A 26,688-nucleotide genomic window follows, 5' to 3' on the forward strand; every position below is an offset into this window, starting at 1 on the left:
AAAGTTTCTTCCGGAGGCTGTAATGGGCTACATTTTAGGAATGTACTGGAGATATGATCTATGCAATTCATAGGCACCAAGCATGTCCAGATATATTGTCGGGAAGGTGTCGAAGTAATGCTGCAAGTTAGACTATTTTTTTATGTGGCATGTTGGTTTTTAAAAGCGGCAAGCAACACTCTCTCACAGACAGACAGACAGACACACACACACACACACACACACACACCAACACTGCCGGTAGACTGTGAGCAGCCAGAGCCAGAACATGCTGCAGAAAAACATTTCAGAAGCAGAATTGAGCATTTTAGTCTCAAAGTAGAGATGGGCTAGTCTGGCTATGTAAACATCAATTTCTATCGCTCTACATACATCATCTGGTTTAACTGATACGATTGGCTAAGAGCTACGTACAGACGCTTATGATAGACATTCGTATTGCCCAATAAATGGCTCTGGAGGATCGGAAAACAACGCCTGACTATATCTCATTTGTAATGTAGTCTGGCGTTAGCCAGGCTACTGATAACATGCATTTTAAGGCAAAAATTCATATTTTTCTCATGTAGTACTAATGTGCTATGTCCACCTACTGTATTTGAATATTTGTGCATACTGAGGTCCCTAAACAGGCTTTGAATGACATAAACTGGGTATCAGTGGAAAGCTGAGACTCTTGTGGATTCAATGAGCCCAGTTTTCTTCATGTGGGATGATGTTAGTCATCAGCAGTAGCCAGTTTATTACAGTGAGGACATTTCTTGAGTCTCACTCTCACTGTATAAAATGAGCTGCTTTGACCTCTAGATAATCACAGCCTCATGAAACTTTACAACCACAAACTAGAGAACTAGAGCATTCAGATGAGCCTAATGCAATCTATTTATATTAGCAAACAATAACTGCCACACTTTTCTGGGAAACAATAAGGATATACAATAGGAAAACCAGAGGACAAACAATACTTGAATTCTATTTTTAAGGTTATACTTCTACTCCGCTGAGCATTTATTAAGACATATTGTACTTTTTATTACTTCACAACAGTATTAAGATAACTTTAGTTATTTTGAAGATTAAAGTGGATAAAAAAGAATTTATTAATTAATTTATCATGGTGTATCATCATTGGTTAAGCTATCATTGATCTCTGAGGGGGATTTACAAGCTACCCAGTAGTAAATAAAGTAAATAAGAAACATTAATGCATTGAACACATGACTGCATCAATGATGATAAAGCAATAATATACAGGAAACAAACAGGAGACTAGCTTTAGCTAATGCTAGGTGTGGCTGTATCCTGTCTGGAGTTTAATCACTTTGGTTTGGTTATTACCTGTGTTTTGTACATCTGGAAACATTGAACGTTATTTATGTAAAATAAGACATTAAGCTATATGACATAATATTCCTTATATAGTTAAACAGGTGTAACATATTCTGGTTTGAACTAAACTTTGACTAAATCTTCAGTTAGTGTATTTAGTCTCTGTAGGACAGTGTACTCACCAGTGTTTGACACAGATTTTGCTGCTGTTGTTGAGAAAAATCTGCTGGATTCAGTTGAAAGTTTCTTTGGAGAGAAACAGAGAGACTTGTCTCGACTGTTGCTCTGCTGTCGCTCACTAACTTTAAGTTTCATTTCAGGAACGGTGACGTGGCTGCAGCCCTCCTCTTTCACTGTGGCTCCACCTCCCAGTGGCCCGGCACCAAGAAGGAGTGGAGGAGGAAGTATTCAGATCCTTTACTGAAGCAAAAGCACTAAAACCACACTGTGGAAATATTCCACTACAAGTAAAAATCCTGCATTCAAATCTGTCCGAAGTCAAATTAAGTAATACCAACAAAATGCAGTGAAAGAATGGAAAGTAGAAGTACTCACTGTGCAGTACAACATTCTTTCTCAGTGTTTTATTATTATTATATATTTTGTTTTTGGGTTAATGTCACTGCTGCATTAATGTGTAATTTGCATTTTACTGCTGTAGATGTTTAAAGTGTTGCCAATTTTAACTCATTTGTAAACTGTTGGGTAGTTTAATCTACAGCAGTGCATCGTATTCTATAAGATGTGTGACAACTAATTTTACAGCTTTAAGAAAACTTTAATCTGTAAAACAACCACAGCTGTCAGACAAATGTAGTGGAGTTAAAAGTATAATATTAAACTCTGAGTTGTAATGAAGTAGAAGTATAAAAATGCATGACACTGAAATACTCAAATTTGTACTTTAGCACAGTTGTGTCTTGGTCTGGTTGGGCCTGTTTTCTGGTTGCTTGTTTTCCCCTCCCCTTGACCTACTTTCCATAGGGGCGTGATCAGTGGGAGTGGCCTCCAGTTTTCCTGTTTTTGCTGCAGACACACCTGATCCTCCACACCTGATTTTCCCATGCTTGTTTTTGCTCCTCGCTTTTTGCTTCCCTGTTTCTCCATGTTTTTTCATGTTTCAGTTGCTGTTCCCTTGTCTGCAGTTTCCTGAGATCACTCCCCAGCGCTCTCCCTGTTTTTGCCTCGTGGAAGAACTTCCAACACAATTATTTTTGTACAAATTGTAAATAAACTGTTCAACGTTCTGCCAGCCTCATGTTCTGGTTTTGGGCCCACAAATAAAACCCCTACAAGTTGGCTAGTTAAGTAAACATATATAGCTTCACGCCACTAGTGTCATGTTTGGGCAATATTTTGGTCAAACATTTAATATAATGTTGAATAAAATGGGTTCTTTAGTGCTTTTTTGGTCAGACATTTGTTGTTTTTCAAAGTTAATCAGCACTTCAGACTGACTTTATTCTCACATCCAAGTAGTGCAGAATTGTGCAAACCATCCTCTCTGTTGTTATTTATTTGTTTTGTTATGTTTGTGGCTTAAATGAATCTATATAAAATTATATTAATTTTAAAAAAGTTTTTTCCCCAAAACACTGGTGTGAACATGTGAATGACTAAAGTTTCTGAGGTACTGATAATTGACTTGAGTATTTATCTTTTCATGCCACTTCTATTCTTCACTATATTTCAGAGGGAAATGTCCTTTCTTACTCCTCTACAATTATTTTACAGCTTTATTTACTTTACAATCTCAGAAGTTTGTACACCAAACATTAAAATGTATAAGTTGACTTCACCTGAAACAATTCATTTGCAGAAATGTAATTAGCCATTATTTTCATGATCCTTTTCATATTTTGAATGCAAAACTATTTCACAGTTCCGGCTCCACAAATGTGAAGACTTACTGCTTTTCCTTTTAATTATCTTTAATTTAGTATTAGTGTTATTAAGGTGGAGGAATTAAACTCCACAAGGTGAAGCTTCTCTGCTGGCCAGTGTACAGGTGTTGGATGGTGAGCTGGGTGACCTCTGTGCCTACATCTGTTTCCAACAGGATGTCAGGATCAGTGGTCTCCTTTTGATTCACCAAGACAAGGTTGATAAAATATCACACATTTTGACCATTATGAATCAATAATTAATGCTTAATTTACCCCTGAAAACACTGAGTTATTGATTTATTATCTGCTTAAACTCAAAGGGTTTAGTGGACAGAGGACACACTGGACACTTAAGCTCTTATTTCTTTTCATCATATTTATTGAGGATTTTAAAAGTCCACAGCAGTTGGATTTTCATACAAATAGTTGTAGTTTCAAAGAGAAATTGAGAACCTCCAAACAAACAAAACCATAAAATTAGTGAAAGTCTGACATTTTGGGCTACTGCTGTTAATCAATAGTTATTAATGTTAAAACAAATCAGATAAATCAATAAATCTTAGAAACAAACTTGGTAATAAAACACAATAATGGTAATGGAAAACTAAAAATCTTAAAAACCTAATTTTGAAAAGCCCTTATTCACAAATACAATGCAGACAATAAAAGGTTTTGAATTTAACATGAAGATATTAAAGACGTGTGAATGCTTCTTTTTTCTGATTTAACTGTTTATGTTGTTTTAATGGTCTTGAAGGAAGATAATTCAATCATTAGAATTAATTGGACAACATTTGAAAATATCAATCCTTGTCATTATATGTTTTGCTGTAGTAACTTGACACATCAAAGAAAAATATTTACAGATGAAATCACCAGTAATATACATTATATTAAATGAAAGTGAATGTTCCTGTGGAAACTCAAATGGTTGTTCTACTCAGTGTGATTGACAGGAGAGATGATCAGAGGGGCAGAGTTTTTAGCAGCATTGTTAATACAAGGACTGAAGTATGGGTAGAGTTTCTCAGTGAAGCAGCAGCCAGTAAAGGAGTAGATAAGAGCTGCAGCATCAACGTCATAAAAGGAGACGAGACCCTCCTCATAATCCACAAACACCCCCACCTTCTCAGGCCGAGACTTCAGAGAGAGACGGACTAAAGGGCCAACGCAAGCATCATACTCATTCTCGTTCCTTAACCATATCGTCCAGTAACCATTCTGAGGTGACATTGTGACGAGTCCCTTCCTGTTAATCGACTCTCTGGCCACTCCTAAATCCCAGTCAGGCTTCCCTTTAACCTGAACCTCGTAGTAAAAACTTCCTGAAGAGAGACTCTGCTTTCCTAAGACACCAGGACAATAATCAAATCTCTCTGGGTTGTCTGGGAGTTTCTTCCATACATAACCACAGCTAACTTGTTTTCCATCATCAGACAGGATGAGTTTTGGATTTGCTGTATCAGGATCAAGTGTCAGATCTACTGCAGACTTATGGGCCCTCTTCAGGTCAGCCTCAGCAAACAGCTTCTTCATCTGTTGACTGAGCGTCTCCTCCAGCTGACTCACAGCTCTCCTCACAGTCCCCTCATACGAAGGTGGATGGATGCTGACTTCTGTCCAGTCTTTGGTGGGTGGAGCAGCGTTCAGGGAGCTGCAGCTTTGGAGGAGGTGGAGGTGGTCTTCAGACTGTGAGAGTTGCTCCACCTCAGTGCTTCTCTTCTTCAGCTCAGAGATTTCCTGTTCCAGCTCTTTGATGAAGCCTTCAGCCTGTTTCTCTGTCTTTCTCTGCTTCTCTTTGATGGTGTCGATGAGCTCGGCCTGGCTTCTCTCAACAGACTCCTTCAGAGCGGTGAAGACCTGAACACCATCTGCTGTCTCTCTGTGTGCAGCTTCCTTACTGAGCGCCACTGAGTGTTTCATCTCCTCAATCTTCAGTCGTCTCTTCTGGATCATCTGCTGAATTTCAGCCTCTGTCTCCCCCAGCTCGGCCTTCTTTCCTTCATATTCTTCTTTCAGAGGAACAACATCATGAGTCTTGTGGTCCGAAATTGTGCAGAGCATGCAGACACACGTCTGGTCGGTCTGACAGAACAGCTCCAGCAGTATATCGTGCTTCGGACACATCCTGTCTTCCAGGTCCTCCACAGGGTTGATCAGCTGATGTCTTTTCAGGCCTGACTTTGTCAGATGAGGCTGCAGGTGAGTCTCACAGTAGGACTCCAGACACACCAGGCAGGACTTCAGGGCCTTCAGTTTGGTTCCAGTGCAGACGTCACAGGGAACTTCTCCTGGTTTGGAAACTTGCTGCTCTGAGCTGCTGACTCTCTTTTGAGCTGACTGTCTAAACTGAGCAGCCATCTCAGAGATGAAAGTATTGACCCGCAGTTGAGGTCTTGAATCAAAAACCTCTTTACAGTTGGGACACTGATAGGTGACATGTTTATCCCAGTGTTCAGTGATGCAAGTTTTGCAGAAGTTGTGTCCACATCGTGTGCTGACTGGATCAGTGAACACATCCAGACAGATGGAGCACAGAAACTGATCTTCAGTCAGCAGACAGCTGGCAGCAGCAGACATATCTACACTCTGAGGAAAGAAAACAAAATTTGATTATTTGTTTCATAAATTCAAACAATTTTTTATGGAATATCAGGAGTCAGCCTATAATCCTGTCATATGAATTTAATGCAAGTGAACAAAAGATCAAATTTGCAGTTCATTGGTGGCATTTCTATGACATCATCAAAAAATAGGATGGGTTGAATGCAGAGGTTGAATTTCCCCATTAGCCGTGTTTCCATTAGGGGAAAGAGTGGCCGCAGGGAAAGTCCCAGGCCACGCCCTCTCAAATGGACACTCACTCAGCGTATCTTCATTACAAAAAAAGGCCCAAGAGGGATTTACCAGACTCCGGAGGTGATGCGTGGTTTTCGATCGTAATCGCTTAGCGACAGTTTCGACCATGACGTCACATACGCGAAGGATTAAACACGGGAGACGCAACTGTGCACAACGTCAGCCTCTGATCATAAACAAACCAGCATGGCTAATTGTGCACAGCGTAGCTGCTGATCATAAACAAACCAGCATGGCTAAATATGAACACAGTATCTGCTGATCAAAAACAATCCAGCATGGCTAATTGTGCACAGCTTTGCCTGATCCTGAACAAACAGGCATCCTAATTGTACGCAAAGTGTCCGCTGCTGATCATAAACAAATGGGCATGCTCACTGTAGACAAAGTTTCCGCCGCTGATCGTGAATTAACCGGTATCGCTAATTGTGCACAAAGTGTTCGTAGCTTGTTGTAAACAAACAGAGATCACTAAGTGAACACATCCTTCAGCAGGAGCACATACACACTGTACTGCTACAGAGCTAACTGGTAGCCTATTAGCACATACACACTGTACTGCTACAGAGCTAACTGGTAGTCTATTAGCACTGTGCTACTGGGCATGTCATTCCGCGACACCGGACTGCACTATGAAAGGGCAGAAAATCACGCCTTTCTCTATGAACACCCTAAGGCGAAGAGCTGGCACAGATCTTTCGAGCAATAAAGTTGTTGTGGCGTCAAGTACGACGTCACATCCTGCTTAGCATTCTATTCAATCAGCAACCAGGCTTTTTTCAGGTGAGAAAAACGGCCCTGCTCTTCAACAGGGCCAAAAAAAGCCCGGTAAAACAACTGCTCGGGACGGCTCATATTCAAATGAGAGGCGTTTCAGCAAATGAGATCCGCCTCATTCTGGGAATTTGACAGTAGTGGAAACACGGCTAATGTGGGATTAATAAAGTAATTTGTGTTAATCTTACACTTTGGCAGCAGAGGAGTGCAGACGTGTATTTGTGAGCTCTTATAAGATTAGCAGACTACAGCAGACTACAGCAGCAAGATGCCTCCCTTTTCCACGGATGATTACCACAAACTGTTCCAGAAGATAGCAGTACTAGAAACAAAAATTCACCGGCTCGAAGTGAATGTGGAGGTAAATGGACAGAATGGGAATGAAACTACTCTGCCGATTTCCCTTAACAGTGAAAGGGAGCAGGCTAACTGAAAGCTAACTAGCACCACCAAGACGCAGCAGGAGCTGGGTGTAAATGGCAATAAACCAACAAGTCCTCCCTGGAACTCTCTTGGTGCAAAGCCAAAGCACTACAAATCACCTCCCTCAGTTTTGGGAAGACGGTTATCAGGCAGAACCCAGCACCTGGAGACTTACGATGACACCGAGTGGCCTGCACTACCATCATACAGGAATGTCGCTTCAACCCCAGTACCAAAGAGAAAGCAACCATGGACCAAGGTTACAACAAAAACGAAGAGCAAATTGCCCCAAGACACAGGAATTCTACGGAAGAACAGATTTGCTCCACTCTCCCAGAATCCTGACTCCCCGAAAGTGGGCTCATCTTCCAGCTCCAGAGAAAGGTATGAGGCTAATTCATATGCTAAAAGGCTACAGAAAGAGCTAACCACTGGGCCCCAAACTCTGATAGTGGGTGATGGAGCTTTGAATGAGATAAAACGCTCTTGCAGCAAGAACACCAAATTACTCTGTTTTACCAACGACATGGTGTCTGATATCTCAAAGAAGATCCTGAACATTGCTGCTGAGCATCCAACAGCTAATGCTCTCATCATACACACAGGAGCCCTTGATGTTGTGAAGCAACAATCAGAGGTATTAAAGCAAGACTTCACTGATCTGATTAACAAAGTTCAGTGTTTAAATACTGAGGTGTTTTTCAGTGGACCACTACCAGGAGTTCGGCAAGGGGATGAGAGATTCAGCAGGCTGATGATGCTAAACAGATGGCTCAAAGATATGTGTGCCGCTCAATCAATGAACTTTATTGACAATTTCAACATCTTTTGGGGACGCAGACACCTTTTTAAGGCAGATGGATTTCGCCTTAACAAGGCAGGAGTGCAGTTGCTAAGCTCCAACATTTTTTATCATTTGCGTCACACACAAGCAGCCTGTGTCAAGGACATGAGGCAAGACGTTCCCAAACAACGGATAAGACGTCGCTCTGGTGAGGGCGCTATGATAAGGACTGACCATGGAGGACAGCAAAGTCTGAGAGAGCCGCCAGCATCATCATCCTCTCCCCAAAAAATGGACTCTCCACCAGCCCCAACAGCCCAACGAGGGGAGTCTCACCAAGTCACGGCAGGAGACACCCAACCCTTACCCCCCCAGATCCCACCCAGCCCCCAACCCTCACCCCCCCCAGACTCCACCCAGCCCCCAACCCTCACCCCCCCAGACTCCACCCAGCCCCCAATCCTCACCCCCCCAGACCCCACCCAGCCTTCAACTCTCTCCATGCAGCCAGGACTCCCCACTTCTGGATTTCACAGACAGGATGAAGAGCCTTGTCAAGATTGGAATCCAGCTAACACCTCGCCAAAATCCCTTATTTACCCCCCTTAACCTCCCACATCCAGCCCCTCCCACTCCACCACCTCGGAAAGAACGCTCAACCAAAAGTCACTGCCCTCCCCCACCCCCTCTGAATCACCATACCTGGGAATCCCTGAATGACCCTATCTGTGAGTCTGACTGATATGTGCCGGGTCCAGACTCTGATATCAATATCAAGATTGCTCTGTTCCAGCAGCAGTCAGGGCCCCATGGAGTTCAGTCAGCTTTCTCAATCCCTGTGATAATAGGTAACAGAAAAGGGATCAAACTGGTGAGAAATAAAAAGAGTTCAATTAACTCTGCCAATCTACTGAGTATAGCATGTCATCCTCCAAACTCACCAGCGTCTCCTGTTAAGGATTTACATTTAGCTCTTTTAAATATCAGATCTCTGGTTGGCAAATCTTTCTTAATCAATGATTTTATTCACAAGCACAACCTTGATTTTATGTTTTTAACTGAAACTTGGTTAAGTCAGGATAATAGTGCAGCAGTTCTTATTCAGTCAACCCCCCCAAATTTTAGTTTCTTCAGTGAAGCAAGAATACATAAGAGAGGAGGTGGAGTTGCCACCCTGTTCAAGGACAGCTTCCAATGCAAAAGCATGTCTTATGGTCAGTTTGACTCCTTTGAATATGTTGCCATTCAGTGAAAATCACCCTATAGAGCAATCTATTTGACCATCTACAGACCCCCCAAATATGATGCAAGGTTTTTTGATGACTTTGCCAAACTACTGTCTGTTGTGTGCATAGATTTTGACTGTGTTGTTTTAGTAGGTGATTTTAACATTCATGTTGATAATCCTGAAGATGGGTGTGCTAAAGAACTTTTAAATATTCTAGATAACCTTGGGCTTTCTCAGCATGTCACAGATCCAACACATAACAGAGGACACATATTAGATCTAATTATTACCAAAGGTCTTAATATCTCTGAGGTTGTGGTCAATGATGTTGCTCTTTCTGATCACTACTGTGTTTTGTTTAAAATGACCACCCTTGCCAATCCAACAAAAGGTGAAGCAGAGGTAATCAGGAAGCGCTATATAAATGAAAACACTTGTGCATTATTCACCCAGGATTTTACACCATCACCAACCCTGCCCTCAGCTCTACTTGATGACCTTGTTAACAGTTTTAGTTCCAATGTTATGACTGTTATCGACTCTATCGCCCCAATTAAGACCAAAGTTCTGTCGGGGAGGAAAAAGTCACCCTGGAGAAACGCCAAACTAGTTAAAGTGCAGAAAAAAGTATGTAGACAAGCTGAACGCAGGTGGCGAAAGAACAAACTCCAAGTATATTACGATATTTATAAAGAGGGTCTTCGCAACTATAATCAGGAACTGAAGAATGCAAGGCAGTCATATTTTTCAGAGATTATCAATAGAAACAGTAATAATGCCCGCACACTTTTTTCTGTAGTAGACAGACTGACAAATCCCACAGCATCAGTCCCTCCTGAGCTGCTGTCTAACAAGTCATGCAATGACTTTGCAGCCTTCTTCACAAACAAAATATTACAGATAAGACAAGCAGTGTGCAGCTCCAGCTCAGGAATGATAACACTGGTGCCTTCCCATCCTCTAGTCAAGCTAGGACATTTTAGCCTCCTAGATTACACAACACTCACGGAAACGGTTTCAAAATTAAAGCCCACAACCTGCTGCCTTGATATTCTGCCTTCAAACTTTTTTAAAACTGTTTTCAACTGCATAACTCCGGATGTACTGCAGATAATAAATTCTTCTCTCCAAGCAGGACAGTTTCCACAGACTTTGAAAACTGCAGTAATAAAACCTCTCCTAAAAAAAATCTAATCTGGATTCCACAACAATTAGTAACTATAGGCCAATATCAAATCTGCCATTTCTGGGGAAAATCATTGAAAAGGTTGTTTTTGAGCAAATTCATGCTTTTATGATGCAAAATAATCTTTTTAACACATTTCAGTCTGGATTTCGGCGACACCACAGCACTGAGACTGTACTTATCAAAGTCTTAAATGATACTAATCTGAACACTGATGCAGGCAAATCCTCTGTCCTGGTTTTACTGGATCTCAGTGCTGCATTTGACACAGTTGATCATAACATACTAGTCAGCAGACTGGAACAGTGGGTGGGGCTCACTGGCACTGTGCTACAATGGTTCAAATCTTACTTACAAGATAGGGACTTTTTTTTAGTCAATTGGAAACCATGAGTCTGAGCGAACTAAGATCACATGTGGGGTTCCTCAAGGGTCCATTCTCGGGCCGCTTCTATTCAACATCTATATGCTACCGCTAGCTCAGATTATGGAACATCACAACATCTCCTACCATACTTATGCCGATGACACACAACTCTACATTTCAGTGTCCTCACACGACTACAGTCCCTTACTCTCATTGAGTAACTGTATTCATCAAATCAATGAGTGGATGTGCCAGAACTTTCTCCAGCTAAATGCAGAGAAGACAGAGGTGATCATTTTCGGCCCTAAAAATGAAAGATCTAAGATCAGCGCTCACCTTGGCTCCATGTCATTGACAGCTACAAATCAAGCCAGAAATCTTGGTGTAATTATTGACTCAGACCTGAACTTCAACAGCCATCTAAAGCTTATCACTAAATCTGCCTATTACCACCTGAAAACCATAGCTAGAATTAAGGGTCTTCTGTCCAAACAAGACATGGAAAAACTTATCCATGCATTTATTTTTAGGTTGGATTACTGCAATGGCATCTTCACAGGTCTTAACAAAAAAATCAATCAGGCAGCTGCAGCTGATCCAGAACGCTGCCGCCAGAGTCCTCACAAACACCAGGAAACTGGACCATATTACACCGGTCCTTAAATCACTACACTGGCTTCCTGTGAGTCAGAGGATAGATTTTAAAATCTTACTGCTGGTCTACAAAGCTCTGAATGGTCTCGGACCAAATTACATGCTTGATCTGCTCCCTCTCTATGAAGCATCCAGACCCCTTAGGTCATCTGGAACTGGCTTGTTGCGTGTCCCAAAAACAAGAACTAAGCGGGGTGAGGCAGCTTTCAGTTATTATGCTCCTCACCTGTGGAACAAACTACCTGTAGATCTGAGGTCTGCCCAAACGGTCAGCTCCTTTAAATCAGGACTAAAAACACTATTGTTTACTGAAGCGTACTCTTAACTTTAACACTTATCTGCTCTACTCTACTGCCCTTACTTTTTAACTACACAATGTTTGACTTGTGCTTTTTATTATTTTATCTCTTTTTTTTATCCTGCTGTATCTTCCCTGTTTTAATTGACTGTTTTTACTGTTTTCAATTGTGTCTTGCTGTTTTTAATGTGTATGTAAAGCACTTTGAATTACCTTGTGTTGAATTGTGCTATACAAATAAACTTGCCTTGCCTTGCCTTGCCTTAAACTCAGAAAAAAAAATATAACATTAAGACCATAATTCAAAATATATACTTTGACTGCCTGCAGAAGAAATTACTTTACTCAAAAATGTTGATATTGTAACCTTAATACTTGAAGAAAAGTTCTATATAACACACGTTTTTGAATAATATTGCTTAAATACTATTTTTAAGGTTCCTTTACTTTACTTTAACATTTTCATTTTCAACTAGGTTATACTTCTACTTGGCTGAGCAATTATTAAGACACATTGTACTTTTTATTACTTCACTAAATTATTTAGATTACTTTAATTACTTTGCAAATTAAAGTGAATATATAAAAATATAAATCCATAAATTATGGTGTATCACCAGTGGTGAAGATATCATTGATCTCTGAGGGTAATTTACAAGCTACACAGTAGTAAATAAAGTAAATAAGAAACATTGAAGCAATGAACACATGACCGTATCAATAATTATAATGCAAAAATATACAGGCCAGGAAACTAGCTTTAGCTAATGCTAGGTGTGGCTGTATCCTGTCTGGTTTGAACTAAACTTTGACTAAATCTTCAGTGAGTGTATTTAGTCTCTGTAGGACAGTGTGCTCACCAGTGTTTGACACAGATTCTGCTGCTGTTGTTGAGAAAAACCTGCTGGATTCAGTTGAAAGTTTCTTTGGAGAGAAACAGAGAGACTTGTCTCGAGTGCAGCTCTGCTGTCGTTCACACCAACTTTCAGTTTCATTTCAGGAAATGTGACGTGGCTGCAGCTCTCCTCTTTCACTGTGGCTCCACCTCCCAGTGGCCCAGCACCAAGAAGGAGTGGTGGAGGAAGTATTCAGATCCTTTACTGGAGTAAAAGCACTAAAACCACACTGTGAAATGAATCCACTGCAAGTATAAAAGCCCTGCATTCAAATGTGACTGAAGTCAAAGTAAGTAATACCAACAAAATGCAGTAAAAGTATAGAAAGTATAAGTACCCACTGTGCAGTAAAACATTCTCTCTGTGTTTTATTATTATATATTTTGTTTTTGGATTAATATTACTGCTGCATTAATGTGTATGTTGCATTTTACTGCTGTAGATGTTTAAAGTTTTGCAAATTTTAACTCATTTATCAACTGTTGGGTAGTTTAATCGACAGCAATGCATCATATTCTATAAGATATGTGACAACTAATTACACAGCTTTAAAAAAACAAAAACTAATCCGTAAAATAACCACAGCTGTCAGACAAATGTAGTGGAGTTAAAAGTCTAATATTAACCTCTGAGTTATAATGAAGTAGAAGTATAAAAATGTACGACAATGAAATACTCAAATTTGTACTTTAGCGCAGTTGTGTCTTGGTCTGGTTCGGCCTGTTTTCTGGTTGCTTGTTTTCCCCTCCCCTTGACCTACTTTCCACAGGGGCGTGATCCGTGGGAGTGGCCTCCAGTTTTCCTGCTCCTGCTGCAGACTCACCTGATCCTCCACACCTGATTTTCCCATGCTTGTTTTTGCTCCTTGTTTTTTGCTTCCCTGTTTCTCCATGTTTTTTCATGTTTCAGTTATTGTTCGGGTGTCTACAGTTTCCTGAGATCACTCCCCAACGCTCTCCTTGTTTTGCCTCATGGAAGAACTTCAACACAATTCTTTTTGTACAAATTGTATATATATATATATAAAAAAAAAAGTTATTCCGGCCTTGTGTTCTGATTTTGGGTCCACAAATAAAACCTTTACAAGTTGGCTAGTTAAGCGACATTAGTTTCACTCCACTAGTGTCGTGTGTGGGCAATAGTGTGGTCATACATTTAATATACTGTTGAATAAAATGGGGTCGTTAGCGCTTTTTTGTTCAGAAATGTGTTGTTTTTCAAAGTTAATCAGCACTTCAGACTGACTTTATTCTCACGTCCAAGTAGTGGATAATTGAGCAAACATCATCTCTATTGTTATTTATTTGTTTTGTTATGTTTGTGGCCTAAATTAATCTTTATGAAATTGTATTTCTTAAAACATTTTTTTTTTCCAAAACACTGGTGTGAACATGTGAAAGAATAAAGTTTCAGAGATACTTATAATTTATTTGAGTATTTATCTTTTTATGCCACTTTATACTTCTATTCTTCACTATATTTCAGAGGGAAATGTCCTTTTTTACTCCTACAATTATTTTACAGCTTTATTTACTTTACAACCTCAGATGTTTGTACATCTGAAACAATTCATCAACTAATTTGCAGAAATGTGATTAGCCATTATTTTCATGATCTTTTTCACATTTTGAATGCAAAAATATTTCACATTTCAGGCTTCACAAATGTGAAGACTTACTGCTTTTCCTTTTAGTTATCTTTAATTTAGTAATAGTGTTAATAAGGTGGAGGAATTAAACTCCACAAGGTGAAGCTTCTCTGCTGGCCAGTGTACAGGTGTTGGATGGTGAGCTGGGTGACCTCTGTGCCTACATCTGTTTCCAACAGGATGTCAGGATCAGTGGTGTCCTTTTGATTCACCAAGACAAGGTTGATAAAATATCACACATTTTGGCCATTGTGAATCAATATGTAATGCTTAATTTACCCCTGAAAACAGTGAGTTATTTATTTATGTTCTGCTTAAACTCAAAGGGTTTAGTGGACAGAGGACGCACTGGACACCTAAGCTCTTATTTATTTTTATTGTATTTACTGAGGATATTAAAAGTCCACAGCAGTTGGTTTTTCATACAAATAGTTGTAGTTTCAAAGAGTCTGTTAAATTGATAACCTGCTAACAAACAAAACTATAAAACTAGTGAAAATCTGACATTTTGGGCAACTGCTGTTAATCAATAAATCAGATGAATCAGATGAATCAATACAACTCACAAGCAAACTTAGTAATAAAACACAATAGTGGAAATGGAAAAACTTCTTAAAAACCTAAACCTGAAAAGCTCTTATTTACAAATTAAAGTTGTTTTCCCCAGTAATTAGTGACAATATGGAACACTTATAATATACAATGCAGACAATAAAAGGTTTTGAATTTAACACCAAGAGATTTAGGACATGTGAGTGCTTCTTATTTTTGATATAACTGTTTATGTTGATTTAATGGCCGTGAAGGAAGATAAAACAATCATTAGAATTAATTGGACAACATTTGAAAATATCAATCCGTGTCATAATATCTGTGTTGCTGTAGTAATTTGACACATCAAAGAAAAAATATTTAGGGACAAAATCACCAGTAGAATACATCATATTAAATGAAAGTGAATGTTTTTGTACAAAATCAAATGGTTGTTCTACTCAGTGTGATTGACAGGAGAGATGATCAGAGGGGCAGAGTTTTCACCAGCTTCGTTCAAACAAGGACCAAAGTATGGGAAGAGTTTCTCAGTGAAGCAGCAGCCAGTAAAGGAGTAGATAAGAGCTGCACCATCAACATCATAAAAGGAGACCAGACCCTCCTCATAATCCACAAACACCCCCACCTTCTCAGGCCGAAATTTAAGAGACAGAGGGACTAAATAGTCAGCACAAGCATCATACTCGTTTTCATTCCTCAACCATATCGTCCAGTAACCATTCTGAGGGTTCAGTGTGATTTGTCCCTTCCTGTTGATCGACTCTCTGGCCACTCCAAAATCCCAGTCGGTCTTCCCTTCAACCTGAACCTCGTAGTAAAATCTTCCTGAAGAGAAACTCTGCTTTGCTAAGACACAGGGACAAGAATCAAATCTCTCTGGGTTGTCTGGGAGATTCTTCCCTACATCACCATTTTTAACTTGTTTTCCATCATCAGACAGGATGAGGTTGGGATGTGCTGTATCAGGATCGAGTATCAGATCCACTGCAGACTGCTGGACCCTCTTCAGCTCAGCCTCAAACAGCTTATTCATCTGTTTACTGAGTGTTTCCTCCAGCTGACTCAGAGCTCTCCTCACAGTCCCCCCATATGAAGATGGACAGACAGTTACTCCTGTCCAGTCTCTGGTGGGTGGAGCAGCATTCAGGGAGGTGCAGCTTTGGAGGAGGTGGAGGTGGTCTTCAGACTGTGAGAGCTGCTCCACCTCAGTGTGTCTTTTCTTCAACTCAAAGATTTCCTGTCCCAGCTCTTTGATGAAGCCTTCAGCCTGTTTCTCTGTCTTTCTCTGCTTCTCTTTGATGGCGTCGATGAGCTCGGCCTGGCTTCTCTCAACAGACTCCTTCAGAGTGGTGAAGACCTGAACACCATCTGCTGTCTCTCTGTCTGCATCTTCCTTACTGAGCTCCACTGAGTGTTTGATCTCCTCGATCTTCAGTCGTCTCTTCTGGATCATCTGCTGAATTTCAGCATCTGTCTCCCCCAGCTCAGCCTTCTTTCCTTCATATTCTTCTTTCAGAGGAACAACATCGTGAATCTTGTGGTCTGAAATTGTGCAGAGCATGCAGACACACGTCTGGTCGGTCTTACAGAAAAGTTCTAGCAGCTTATCGTGCTTCGGGCACATCCTGCCTTCCAGGTTCTCCACAGGGTCGATCAGCTGATGTCTTTTCAGGCCTGGCTTTGTCAGATGAGGCTGCAGGTGAGTCTCACAGTAGGACTCCAGACACACCAGGCAGGACTTCAGGGCCCTCAGTTTGGTTCCAGTGCAGACGTCACAGGGAACTTCTCCTGGTTTAGAAACTTGCTGCTCTGAGCTGCTGCTGCTGGCTTTCTGTTGAGCTGACTGTTTGAACTGAGCAGCCACCTCAGAGATGAAAGTATTGACCTGCAGCTCAGGTCTTGTGTAGAAAATCTTGTTACAGTTGGGACAATGATAGGGGCCATTTTTGTCCCACTGTTCAGAGATGCAGGTTTTGCAGAAGTTGTGTCCACATGGTATGGTGACTGGATCAGTGAACACATCCAGACAGATGGAGCACAGAAACTTATCTTCAGTCAGCAGACAGCTGGCAGCAGCAGACATATCTACACTCTGAGGAAAGAAAACAAAATTTGATTATTTGTTTCATAAATTCAAACAATTTTTATGGAATATCAGGAGTCAGCCTATAATCCTGTGATATGAATTTAATGCAAGTGAACAAAAGATCAAATTTGCAGTTCATTGGTGGCATTTCTATGACATCATCAAAAAATAGGACGGGTTGAATGCAGAGGTTGAATTTCCCCATTAGCCGTGTTTCCATTAGGGGAAAGAGTGGCCGCAGGGAAAGCCCCAGGCCACGCCCTCTCAAATGGACACTCACTCAGCGTATCTTCATTACAAAAAAAAGGCCCAAGAGGGATTTACCAGACTCCGGAGGTGATGCATGGTTTTCGATCGTAATTGCTTAGCGACAGTTTCGACCATGACGTCACATACGCGATGGATTAAACACGGGAGACGCAACTGTGCACAACGTCAGCCTCTGATCATAAACAAACCGGCATGGCTAATTGTGCACAGCGTAGCCACTGATCATAAACAAACCAGCATGGCTAAATATGAACCCTGTCTCCGCTGATCATAAACAAACCAGCATGGCTAAATATGAACACCGTATCTGCTGATCAAAAACAAACCAGCATGGCTAATTGTGCGCAGCTTTGCCTGATCCTGAACAAACAGGCATCCTAATTGTACGCAAAGTGTCCGCTGCTGATCATAAACAAATGGGCATGCTCACTGTAGACAAAGTTTCCGCCGCTGATCGTGAATTAACCGGTATCGCTAATTGTGCACAAAGTGTTCATAGCTTGTTGTAATCAAACAGAGATCGCTAAGTGAACACATCCTTCAGCAGGAGCACATACACACTGTAGTGCTACAGAGCTAACTGGTAGCCTATTAGCACTGTACTACTGTGCACGACGTTCCGCGACGCCGACTGCACTATGAAAGGGCAGAAAATCGGCCTTTCACTATGAACACCCTCAGGCGAAGAGCTGGCACAGATCTTTCCAGCAATATAGCGGGAAAGTTGTTGTGGCGTCAAGTACGACGTCACATCCTGCGTTCTATCCAATCAGCAACCAGGCTCTTTTCAGGGGAGAAAAACGGTCCTGCTCTTCAACGGGACCAAAAATAGTTCGGTAAAACGACCAATCGGGACGGCTCATATTCAAATTAGAGGCGTTTCAGCAAATGAGATCTGCCTCATTCCGGGTATTCGACTGTATTGGAAACACGGCTAATGTGGGATTATTAAAGTAATTTGTCTTAATCTTGAACTCAGAAAAAAAGTGATAACATTAAGACCATAATGCAAAACATATACTTTGACTGCCTGCAGAAGAAATTACTTAACTCAAAAATTATGATATTGTAACCTTAATACTTGAAGAAAAGTTCTATATTATGCAAGTTTTTGAATAATATTACTTAAATACTATTTTTAAGGTTCCTTTACTTTACTTTAACATTTTCATTTTCAACAAGGTTATACTTCTGCTCGGCTAAGAATTTTTTAAGACATATTGTACTTTTCATTACTTTACTACATTATTTAGATAACTTTAGTAACTTTGCAGGTTAAAGTTAATAAATAAAAACAGATAAATTACCAAATTATGGTGAATGACCATTGGTGAAAATACTATTGATCTCTGAGGGGAATTTACAAGCTACCCAGTAGTAAATAAAGTAAATAAGAAACATTAAAGCAATGAACACATGACTGTATCAATAATTATGATGCAAAAATAAAGAGGAAACATGCAGGAAACTAGCTTTAGCTAATGCTAGGTGTGTAGAGTTTGGTCACTGTGGTTTGGTTATTACCTCTGTGTTGTATATCTGGAAACATAAAATGTTATTTATCTAAAATAAGACATGAGGCAGATGTAGCAGATTCTGGTTTGAACTACATTACATTACATTACATGTCATTTAGCAGACGCTTTTGTCCAAAGCGACTTACAATAAGTGCATTCAACCTGATGGTACTAGACATAGACCATAAGAATCAAGTAAGTATTAAACTAGTACTAAGTACTAAACTTTGACTAAATCTTCAGTGAGTGTATTTAGTCTCTTTAGGACAGTGTACTCACCAGCGCTCGACACAGATTCTGCTGCTGTTAAGAAAAACCTGCTGGATTCAGTTGAAAGTTTCTTAGGAGAGAATCAGAGAGACTTGTCGCGAGTGCAGCTCTGCTGTGGCTCACTAACTTTCAGTTTCATTTCAGGAGTGTGACGTGGCTGCAGCTCTCCTCTTTCACTGTGGCTCCACCTCCCAGTGGCCCGGCACCAAGAAGGAGTGGTGGAGGAAGTATTCAGATCCTTTACTGAAGTAAAAGTATTAATACTACACTTTGACTTCAGTCAGATTTGAATGCAGGACTTTTACTTGTAGTGGAGTATTTTCAAAGTTAGTAATACCAACAAAATGCAGTGAAAGTATAAAAAGTACTCACTGTGCAGGAAAACATTCTCTCTGTGTTTTATTATTATATATTTTGTTTTTGGATTAACATTACTGCTGCATGAATGTGTATGTTGCATTTTTCTGCTGTAGATGTTTAAAGTTTTGCCAATTTCATTTGCTTTATAAACTGATGGGTAGTTTAATCTACAGCAGTGCATCATATTCTATAAAATGTGTGACAACTAATTTTACAGCTTAAAAAAAACTTTAATCTGTAAAATAACCACAGCTGTCAGACAAATGTAGTGGAGTTAAAAGTACAATATTTACCTCTGAGTTGTAATGGAGTAGTAAAGTAGAAGTATAAAAATGCATGACACTGAAATACTCAAATTTGTACTTCATCACAGTTGTGTCTTGGTCTGGTTCGGCCTGGTTTACGCCTGGTTGCTTGTTTTCCCCTCTCCTTGACCTACTTCCACAGGGGCGTGATCCGTGGGAGTAGCCTCCAGTTTTCCTGCTCCTGCTGCAGACACACCTGATAAGGGCCGTGCAGAGACCTTTGTAGGGGCAGGTGCTCAAAGTTAAAAGGGGGCACATGGAGCACGGATTTGAAACACAATAGAGAAGCATACCTTGCAGTATAACCTGTTGAATTGTAGCAACCCATATTCATAAAGAATGTAACATGGAATCACAACATACCATATCATTGTACATCATACATTATACTCATATATTTCTTAGCGGTCAGTGCAAAGCAAAATTAGTCACTGTTTTACCTCATGGGTACATTGAAGAGCTTCTGTTGAGGGGGTCGCTGAGGAGGCTGCTGCTGCTGATATTGCTGGAGGTGGGCTCTATTGATCTGATGTGGTAGACACTAAAAAGAGCATGGGAGAGACAGTAGCTGATTAAACAAGTGTTATGTGATCATGACAAGATGCAAAGACAACTAACATTGAAAATGGCTCACTGACTGACCTGCCATACTGCTGATAGTTGGAGGAGACTACTTGCTGAGAGAGGCTGCAGCCAAGGCTGACTGCTTGAACTAAACAGAACAAGTTGCTCATTCAAAGCCATAATTCAAGGTGTGCATTAATTTAGGACATATGAAGATAATGTATTAGGTTGAATTTAGATAATCATTGCACACTGGCCTGTTGCTGAACTGTGGCTACTCTTCCTGGAGTCCTTGCACACAAATAAATCAATTCTGACACCTCTTTATTTTAATTTCACAGCTTTATTTTTTTTTCTAACCTCAGTAAAACCAAATGCAACCAATTGTTTTTACACAAACATGACTTCAACATGGAATGTTTCATCCTGTATTTATTAAACACACAGTGACATTTCATACCTTTTCAAAAATTGTACTGTATAGCCACAAATGTTATCCATTCATAATCTGCCCTCTATTATTCCTCGTGCTACTAATAAAGTAAAAAAGAATTAAATGATATAGAACTCACATATTGAAATATTTTTGTGCTTTTATTCAGTTTGACTATCTACTTTGCGCAAGACAGCAAGGTTCTAAAAGTTATATAATTTGTATGCATATTATATTTCATTTGTGTGTAAATGTTATAAATAAACTGATATGTTTAAATGAGAGGTTGAGAAAATGAAGACTCATATTCTTCTATTAATGTTGTGTTTATAGGCTACTGTAATCGTCCAAAATTATGTGAATATGCATATTGCATAGTTTTAGTGAAATAACATAGTCTATGCCTCGTTGCCTCTAGAAACATAGGGGAAAACAGCTTGACAGTAAATTAACACATGATATCTCTTTAATGCACTTTGCCCATGACAAGAGAAACATACTGAAACAACAACAAAAAAAGCCTGACGTACTTTTTCCCCACAGCACGCGGTGTGTGTTTAACTAGCGGCTATAACTTGTGAGAGGTGTGTGTGCAGATGTGTACAACACAGAGGATGCTCATTGCTCACTTCACTTCGTCAGTCATCTTACAAGAATACACCGTGCACAAACGAATACCGCTGCAAAACTTACTCGCCGGACCAATTGTTTAGTCCCTCGGGTCTTCTTCAGTTTCACGAGACTAGCAGTGGCCGTCTCCAGCAACTTAGCGATTAGCAGCAGGGCATGCCAGGGCGCGTCAGGGCAGTGAGGGCACATTGTGGATCATGTGACCGAACAAGGTAGATGTAAATTATTACTATTTTGTTTTATTTATTATTATTTTGGGCCGCACAGACGGACTTACACACACACACACACACACACACACACACACACATATAAAAAAAATAAACACTGACAAAAGGGCACTTTGGGCATCAAGGGGCAAAGGGGCAGGTGCTCAAGCACCCTCCGCCCCCCCCCCCCCCTCTGCACGTGCCTGCACCTGATCCTCCACACCTGATTTTCCCATGCTTGTTTTTGCTCCTCACTTTTTGCTTCCCTGTTTTTCCCTGTTTTTCTATGTTTCAGTTGCCGTTCCTGTGTGTGCAGTTTCCTGAGACCAACACTCTCCCTGTTTTTGCCTCATGGAAGAACTTCAACACAATCCTTTTGAACATATTGTAAATAAACTTTTCAAGGTTCTGCCAGCCTTGTGTTCTGCTTTTGGGACCCCAGATAAAACCCTTACAAGTTGGCTAGTTAAGTGAACATAGTGAGTTTCACTCCACTAGTGTCATGTGTGGGCAATAGTTTGGTCAAACATTTAATATAATGTTGAATAAAATGGGGTCGTTAGTGCTTTTTTGTTCAGACATTTGTTGTTTTTCAAAGTTAATCAGCACTTCAGACTGACTTTATTCTCATGTCCAAGTAGTGGAGAAATGTGTAAACCAGCATCTCTATTGTTATTTAATTGTTTTGTTATGTTTGTGGCCTAAATTCATTTTTACAAAATTATATTTCTTTCAAAAATTTTTTTTTTCCAAAAACACTGATGTGAACATTTGAAAGAATAAAGTTAGTATTCATAATTTACTTGAGTATTTATCTTTTCATGCCACTTTATACTTCTATTTTTCACTATATTTCAGAGGGAAATGTCCTTTTTTACCCCTACGATTATTTAATCCTACAGCTTTATTTACTTTACAACCTCAGATGTTTGTACATCTGAAACAATTCATCAATTAATTAGCAGAAATGTAAATAGCCATTATTTTCATGATCCTTTTCATATTTTGAATGCAAAAATATTTCACATTTCCGGCTTCACAAATGTGAAGACTCACTGCTTTTCCTTTTAATTATCTTAAATTTAGTAACAGTGTTAATAAGGTGGAGGAATTAAACTCCACAAGGTGAAGCTTCTCTGCTGGCCAGTGTACAGGTGTTGGATGGTGAGCTGGGTGACCTCTGTGCCTACATCTGTTTCCAACAGGATGTCAGGACCAGTGGTGTCCTTTTGTTTCATCAAGGCAAGATTTATACAATATCAATACATTTTTGACCATCATGAATCATTATTTAATGCTTAATTTACCTCTGAAAACACTGATTTCTTTACTTATTTTCTTTTTAAACTCAAAGGGTTTAGTTAGCAGAGAACGTACTGGACACTTAAGCTCCTATTTCTTTTCATTGTATTTATTGAGGATTTTTAAAGTCCACAGCAGTTGTTTTTTTCATACAAATAGTTGTAGTTTCAAAGAGTATGTTAAATTGATAACCTGTAAACAATCAAAACCATTAAACTAGTGAATTCTGACATTTTGGGCTATTGCTGTTAATCAATAGTTTTTAATAATGTTAAAACAAATCAGATAAATCAATACATCTTAGAAACACACTTAATAATAAAACACAATAATTGTCATGGAAAAACATAAAATCTTTAATACCTTATTTTGAAAAGCCCTTATTAAGAAGTTAAAGTTTTATTCCCCGATAATTAGTGACATAAAGAAACACTTGTTATACATACAATGCGCAGAAAACGAAAGGTTTTGAATTTAGCACCAATATATTTAAGTGACATGTGAATGCTTCTTATTTTTGTTTTAACAGTTTTGAAGGAAGATAATGCAATCATTAGAATTAATTGGACAACATTAGAGAATATCAGTCCTTGCCATAACATGTGTGTGTTGTTGTAGTATTTTGACACATCAAAGACAAATATTTACAGACAATATATCACCAGTAATATACATTATGTTGAACGAAAGTGAATGTTTCTGTTGAAAATCAAATTGTTGTTCTACTCAGTATGATTGACAGGAGAGATGATCAGAGGGGCAGAGTTTTTACCAGCATAGTTAGGACAAGGACTGAAGAATGGGTAGAGTTTCTCAGTGAAGCAGCAGCCAGTAAAGGAGGAGATAAGAGCTGCAGCATCAACATCATAAAAGGAGACCAGACCCTCCTCATAATCCACAAACACCCCCACCTTCTGAGGAGGAGACTTCAGAGAGAGACGGACTGAAGGGTCAACACAAGCAACATACTCATTTTCATTCCTCAAACATATTGTCCAGTAACCATTCTGAGGTGTCACTGTGATTTTTCCCTTCCTGTTGATCGACTCTCTGACCACTCCTAAATCCCAGTCAGTCTTCCCTTTAACCTGAACCTCGTAGTAAAATCTCCCTGAAGAGAAACTCTGCTTTGCTAAGACACCGGGACAACAGTCAAATCTCTCTGGGTTGTTTGGGAGTTTCTTCCTTACATCACCACAGCTAACTTGTTTTCCATCATCAGACAGGATGAGCGCAGGGTGTGCTGTATCAAGATCGAGTGTCAGATCCACTGCAGACTGCTGGACCCTCTTCAGCTCAGCCTCAGCAAGCAACTTCTTCATCTGTTTACTGAGCGTCTCCTCCAGCTGACTCACAGCTCTCACCACAGTCCCCTCATATGAAGGTGGACGGACGCTGACTCCTGTCCAGTCTTTGGTGGGTGGAACAGCGTTCAGGGAGGTGCAGCTTTGGAGGAGGTGGAGGTGGTCTTCAGACTGTGAGAGCTGCTCCACCTCAGTGCGTCTCTTCTTCAGCACAGAGATTTCCTGTTGCAGCTCTTTGATGAAGCCTTCAGCCTGTTTCTCTATCTTTCTCTGCTTCTCTTTGATCGTGTCTATGAGCTCGGCCTGGCTTCTCTCAACAGACTCCTTCAGAGCGGTGAAGACCTGAACACCTTCTGCTGTCTCTCTGTCTGCATCTTCCTTACTGAGCTCCACTGAGTGTTTGATCTCCTCAATCTTCAGTCGTCTCTTCTGGATCATCTGCTGGATTTCAGCCTCTGTCTCCCCCAGCTCGGCCTTCTTTCCTTCATATTCTTCTTTCAGAGGAACAACTTTATGTGTCTGGTGGTCTAAAACGGTGCATAGCATGCAGACACACGTCTGGTCGGTCTTACAGAACAGCTCCAGCAGTTTATCATGCTTTGGACACATCCTGTCTTCCAGGTCCTCCACAGGGTCGATCAGCTGATGTCTTTTCAGGCCTGACTTTGTCAGATGAGGCTGCAGGTGAGTCTCACAGTAGGACTCCAGACACACCAGGCAGGACTTCAGGGCCTTCAGTTTGGTTCCCGTGCAGATCTCACAGGGAACTTCTCCTGGTTTAGAAACTTGCTGCTCTGAGCTGCTGCTGCTGGCTTTCTGTTGAGCTGACTGTCTGAACTGAGTAGCCACCTCAGAGATGAAAGTATTGACACGCAGTTGAGGTCTTGAATCAAAAACCTCTTTACAGTTGGGACACTGATAGGTAACATGTTTGTCCCAGTGTATAGTGATGCAGGTTTTGCAGAAGTTATGTCCACATGGTATGGCGACTGGATCAGTGAACACATCCAGACAGATGGAGCACAGACACTGATCTTCAGTCAGCAGACAGCTGGCAGCAGCAGACATATCTACAGTCTGAGGAAAGAAAACAGAACTTGATTATCTGTTCCGACAGCTCGCCGACGGGCTGTTTGTATTTTCCCCTTTTTTAAAGTTTCTTCCGGAGGCTGTAGCAGGCTAAATTTTAGTAATGTACTGGAGATACGATCTAAGGAATTAATACGCACCAAGCATGTCAGGATATAGCGTCGGGAAGGTGTCGAAGTAATGCTGCAAGTTAGACTATTTTTTTATGTGGCATGTCGATTTTCAAAGTGGTCATGTGACTTCCTCTCTAAATACATAGCTACTTTATATTGATAACATAGCCTGGGTATACCCATACTGCCTTGCGCGCTCAATTTCATTTCGAACTGCAAAAGGATCTGGTGTCCATGGCCGTTTCTTAGCCCTGTTTTAGGGATCCAATCACAGAACAGGGAGGGACGGCAAGACAATGATGCGTACTATTGGACAGACGGATGCTTGTAGTTTTGTAGTTTTCTTACGTATCCAACATGGCTACAGCAAACACGAAGCTCTCTTTGGATCTAGCTGTAGACAGTGTTCTAGATAGTTTGGCTTTAAACTGCTGTTTCACCACCAAAAAGGATGTTTTAGCCTTGCTTCCGACAGGATTTGGCAAAAGCCTAATCTACCAATTAGCCCCGCTACCGCTCGCTGCTGTAACGCCGGTGATCTCGCTACGAACTGGGGACAGCGGAGCTGCCCAGAGACCCCCAGCAGCTCGTCTATTGACCATAAAATCAGTGGATGTGTGGCTGAATGACATGAGGGGGAAATAAGGCGTAAAAATAAATAATCTTGCAGAAAGCGAGAACTGGAGAAGCAAAGCAGCAGCAACACTCTCTCACAGACACACACACACACACCTGGTAGACTATGAGCTGAAACTATAGAGCAGAACATGCTGCAGAAAAACGTTGCAGAACAGAATTGAGCATTTTAGTCCCAAAGTAGAGAAGGGCAAGTCTGGCTATGTAAACATCAGTCAGGTTCCTGCTCGATGCTTCCTAGAATTTCTGTCGCTCTACATACGTCATCTGGTTTAACTGATACAATTGGCTAAGAGCTACGTACAGACACTTATGATAGACATTCGTAGAGCCCAATAAATGGCTCTGGAGGATCGGAAACCACGCCTCCTCTACGGAAAAATTAATAGGTCGTATCAGTGGTGAACCGTGAGCACTTCAGCTGGGCCGTCAGTAGTCCGACCGGCTCCTGTTTTTGCATTTTTCATGTTTTAAAACTAATAAACACAAAGTCTCGCCGTCCCCGCTTGTTGCAAATTTAGAAAATATAATCATGTGGGGAAAAATACTTACAAACATGGACCAAAACGGCTCCATAATACGCACAAAAATCCCCCCCACCAAAAAAAAAAAATTAACCAAACAGCATGAAATGTTCATAATTGCTGTTTTACGCATGCCTCACACACGCGTGCCAGACGCACTGTCTACCTATCTAAACACACACCATGCTT

The 26,688-nt window shown here is 40.5% G+C and overlaps 3 protein-coding genes across 5 annotated transcripts; all 3 read right to left on the reverse strand.

The window, feature by feature from the left end:
* Window positions 1-3,813: 3,813 nt before the first annotated feature.
* Window positions 3,814-12,918, reverse strand: LOC131972622 (E3 ubiquitin-protein ligase TRIM21-like). The gene is made up of 2 exons (XM_059334261.1): window positions 12,652-12,918; window positions 3,814-5,804 (listed from the first exon to the last, which is right to left on the reverse strand). Exons 1-2 carry the CDS (start codon window positions 12,784-12,786, stop codon window positions 4,152-4,154), a joined length of 1,788 nt encoding a protein of 595 aa, XP_059190244.1. The 5' UTR covers window positions 12,787-12,918; the 3' UTR covers window positions 3,814-4,151.
* A 1,798-nt stretch (window positions 12,919-14,716) lies between these two features.
* LOC131973590 (E3 ubiquitin-protein ligase TRIM21-like) lies at window positions 14,717-19,160 on the reverse strand. The gene is made up of 2 exons (XM_059335622.1): window positions 19,040-19,160; window positions 14,717-16,979 (listed from the first exon to the last, which is right to left on the reverse strand). The coding sequence occupies exon 2, from the start codon at window positions 16,968-16,970 to the stop codon at window positions 15,324-15,326; it is 1,647 nt and encodes a 548-aa protein (XP_059191605.1). The 5' UTR covers window positions 16,971-16,979; window positions 19,040-19,160; the 3' UTR covers window positions 14,717-15,323.
* A 4,347-nt stretch (window positions 19,161-23,507) lies between these two features.
* On the reverse strand, window positions 23,508-25,217 carry LOC131973638 (E3 ubiquitin-protein ligase TRIM21-like). 3 transcript variants are annotated; one of them, XM_059335685.1, is made up of 2 exons: window positions 24,976-25,217; window positions 23,508-24,939 (listed from the first exon to the last, which is right to left on the reverse strand). In XM_059335685.1, the coding sequence occupies exons 1-2, from the start codon at window positions 25,203-25,205 to the stop codon at window positions 23,556-23,558; spliced, it is 1,614 nt and encodes a 537-aa protein (XP_059191668.1). In that variant the 5' UTR covers window positions 25,206-25,217; the 3' UTR covers window positions 23,508-23,555. The 3 variants fall into 3 exon arrangements, with proteins under 3 accessions (XP_059191668.1, XP_059191669.1, XP_059191667.1); XM_059335686.1 differs by having other exon boundaries at window positions 23,508-24,397; window positions 24,521-25,217; XM_059335684.1 differs by having other exon boundaries at window positions 23,508-25,217.
* Between the last annotated feature and the right edge of the window lie 1,471 nt (window positions 25,218-26,688).

Source organism: Centropristis striata, chromosome 6 (genome assembly GCF_030273125.1).
Source record: "Centropristis striata isolate RG_2023a ecotype Rhode Island chromosome 6, C.striata_1.0, whole genome shotgun sequence".
NCBI classification, from domain to species: Eukaryota; Metazoa; Chordata; class Actinopteri; order Perciformes; family Serranidae; genus Centropristis; species Centropristis striata.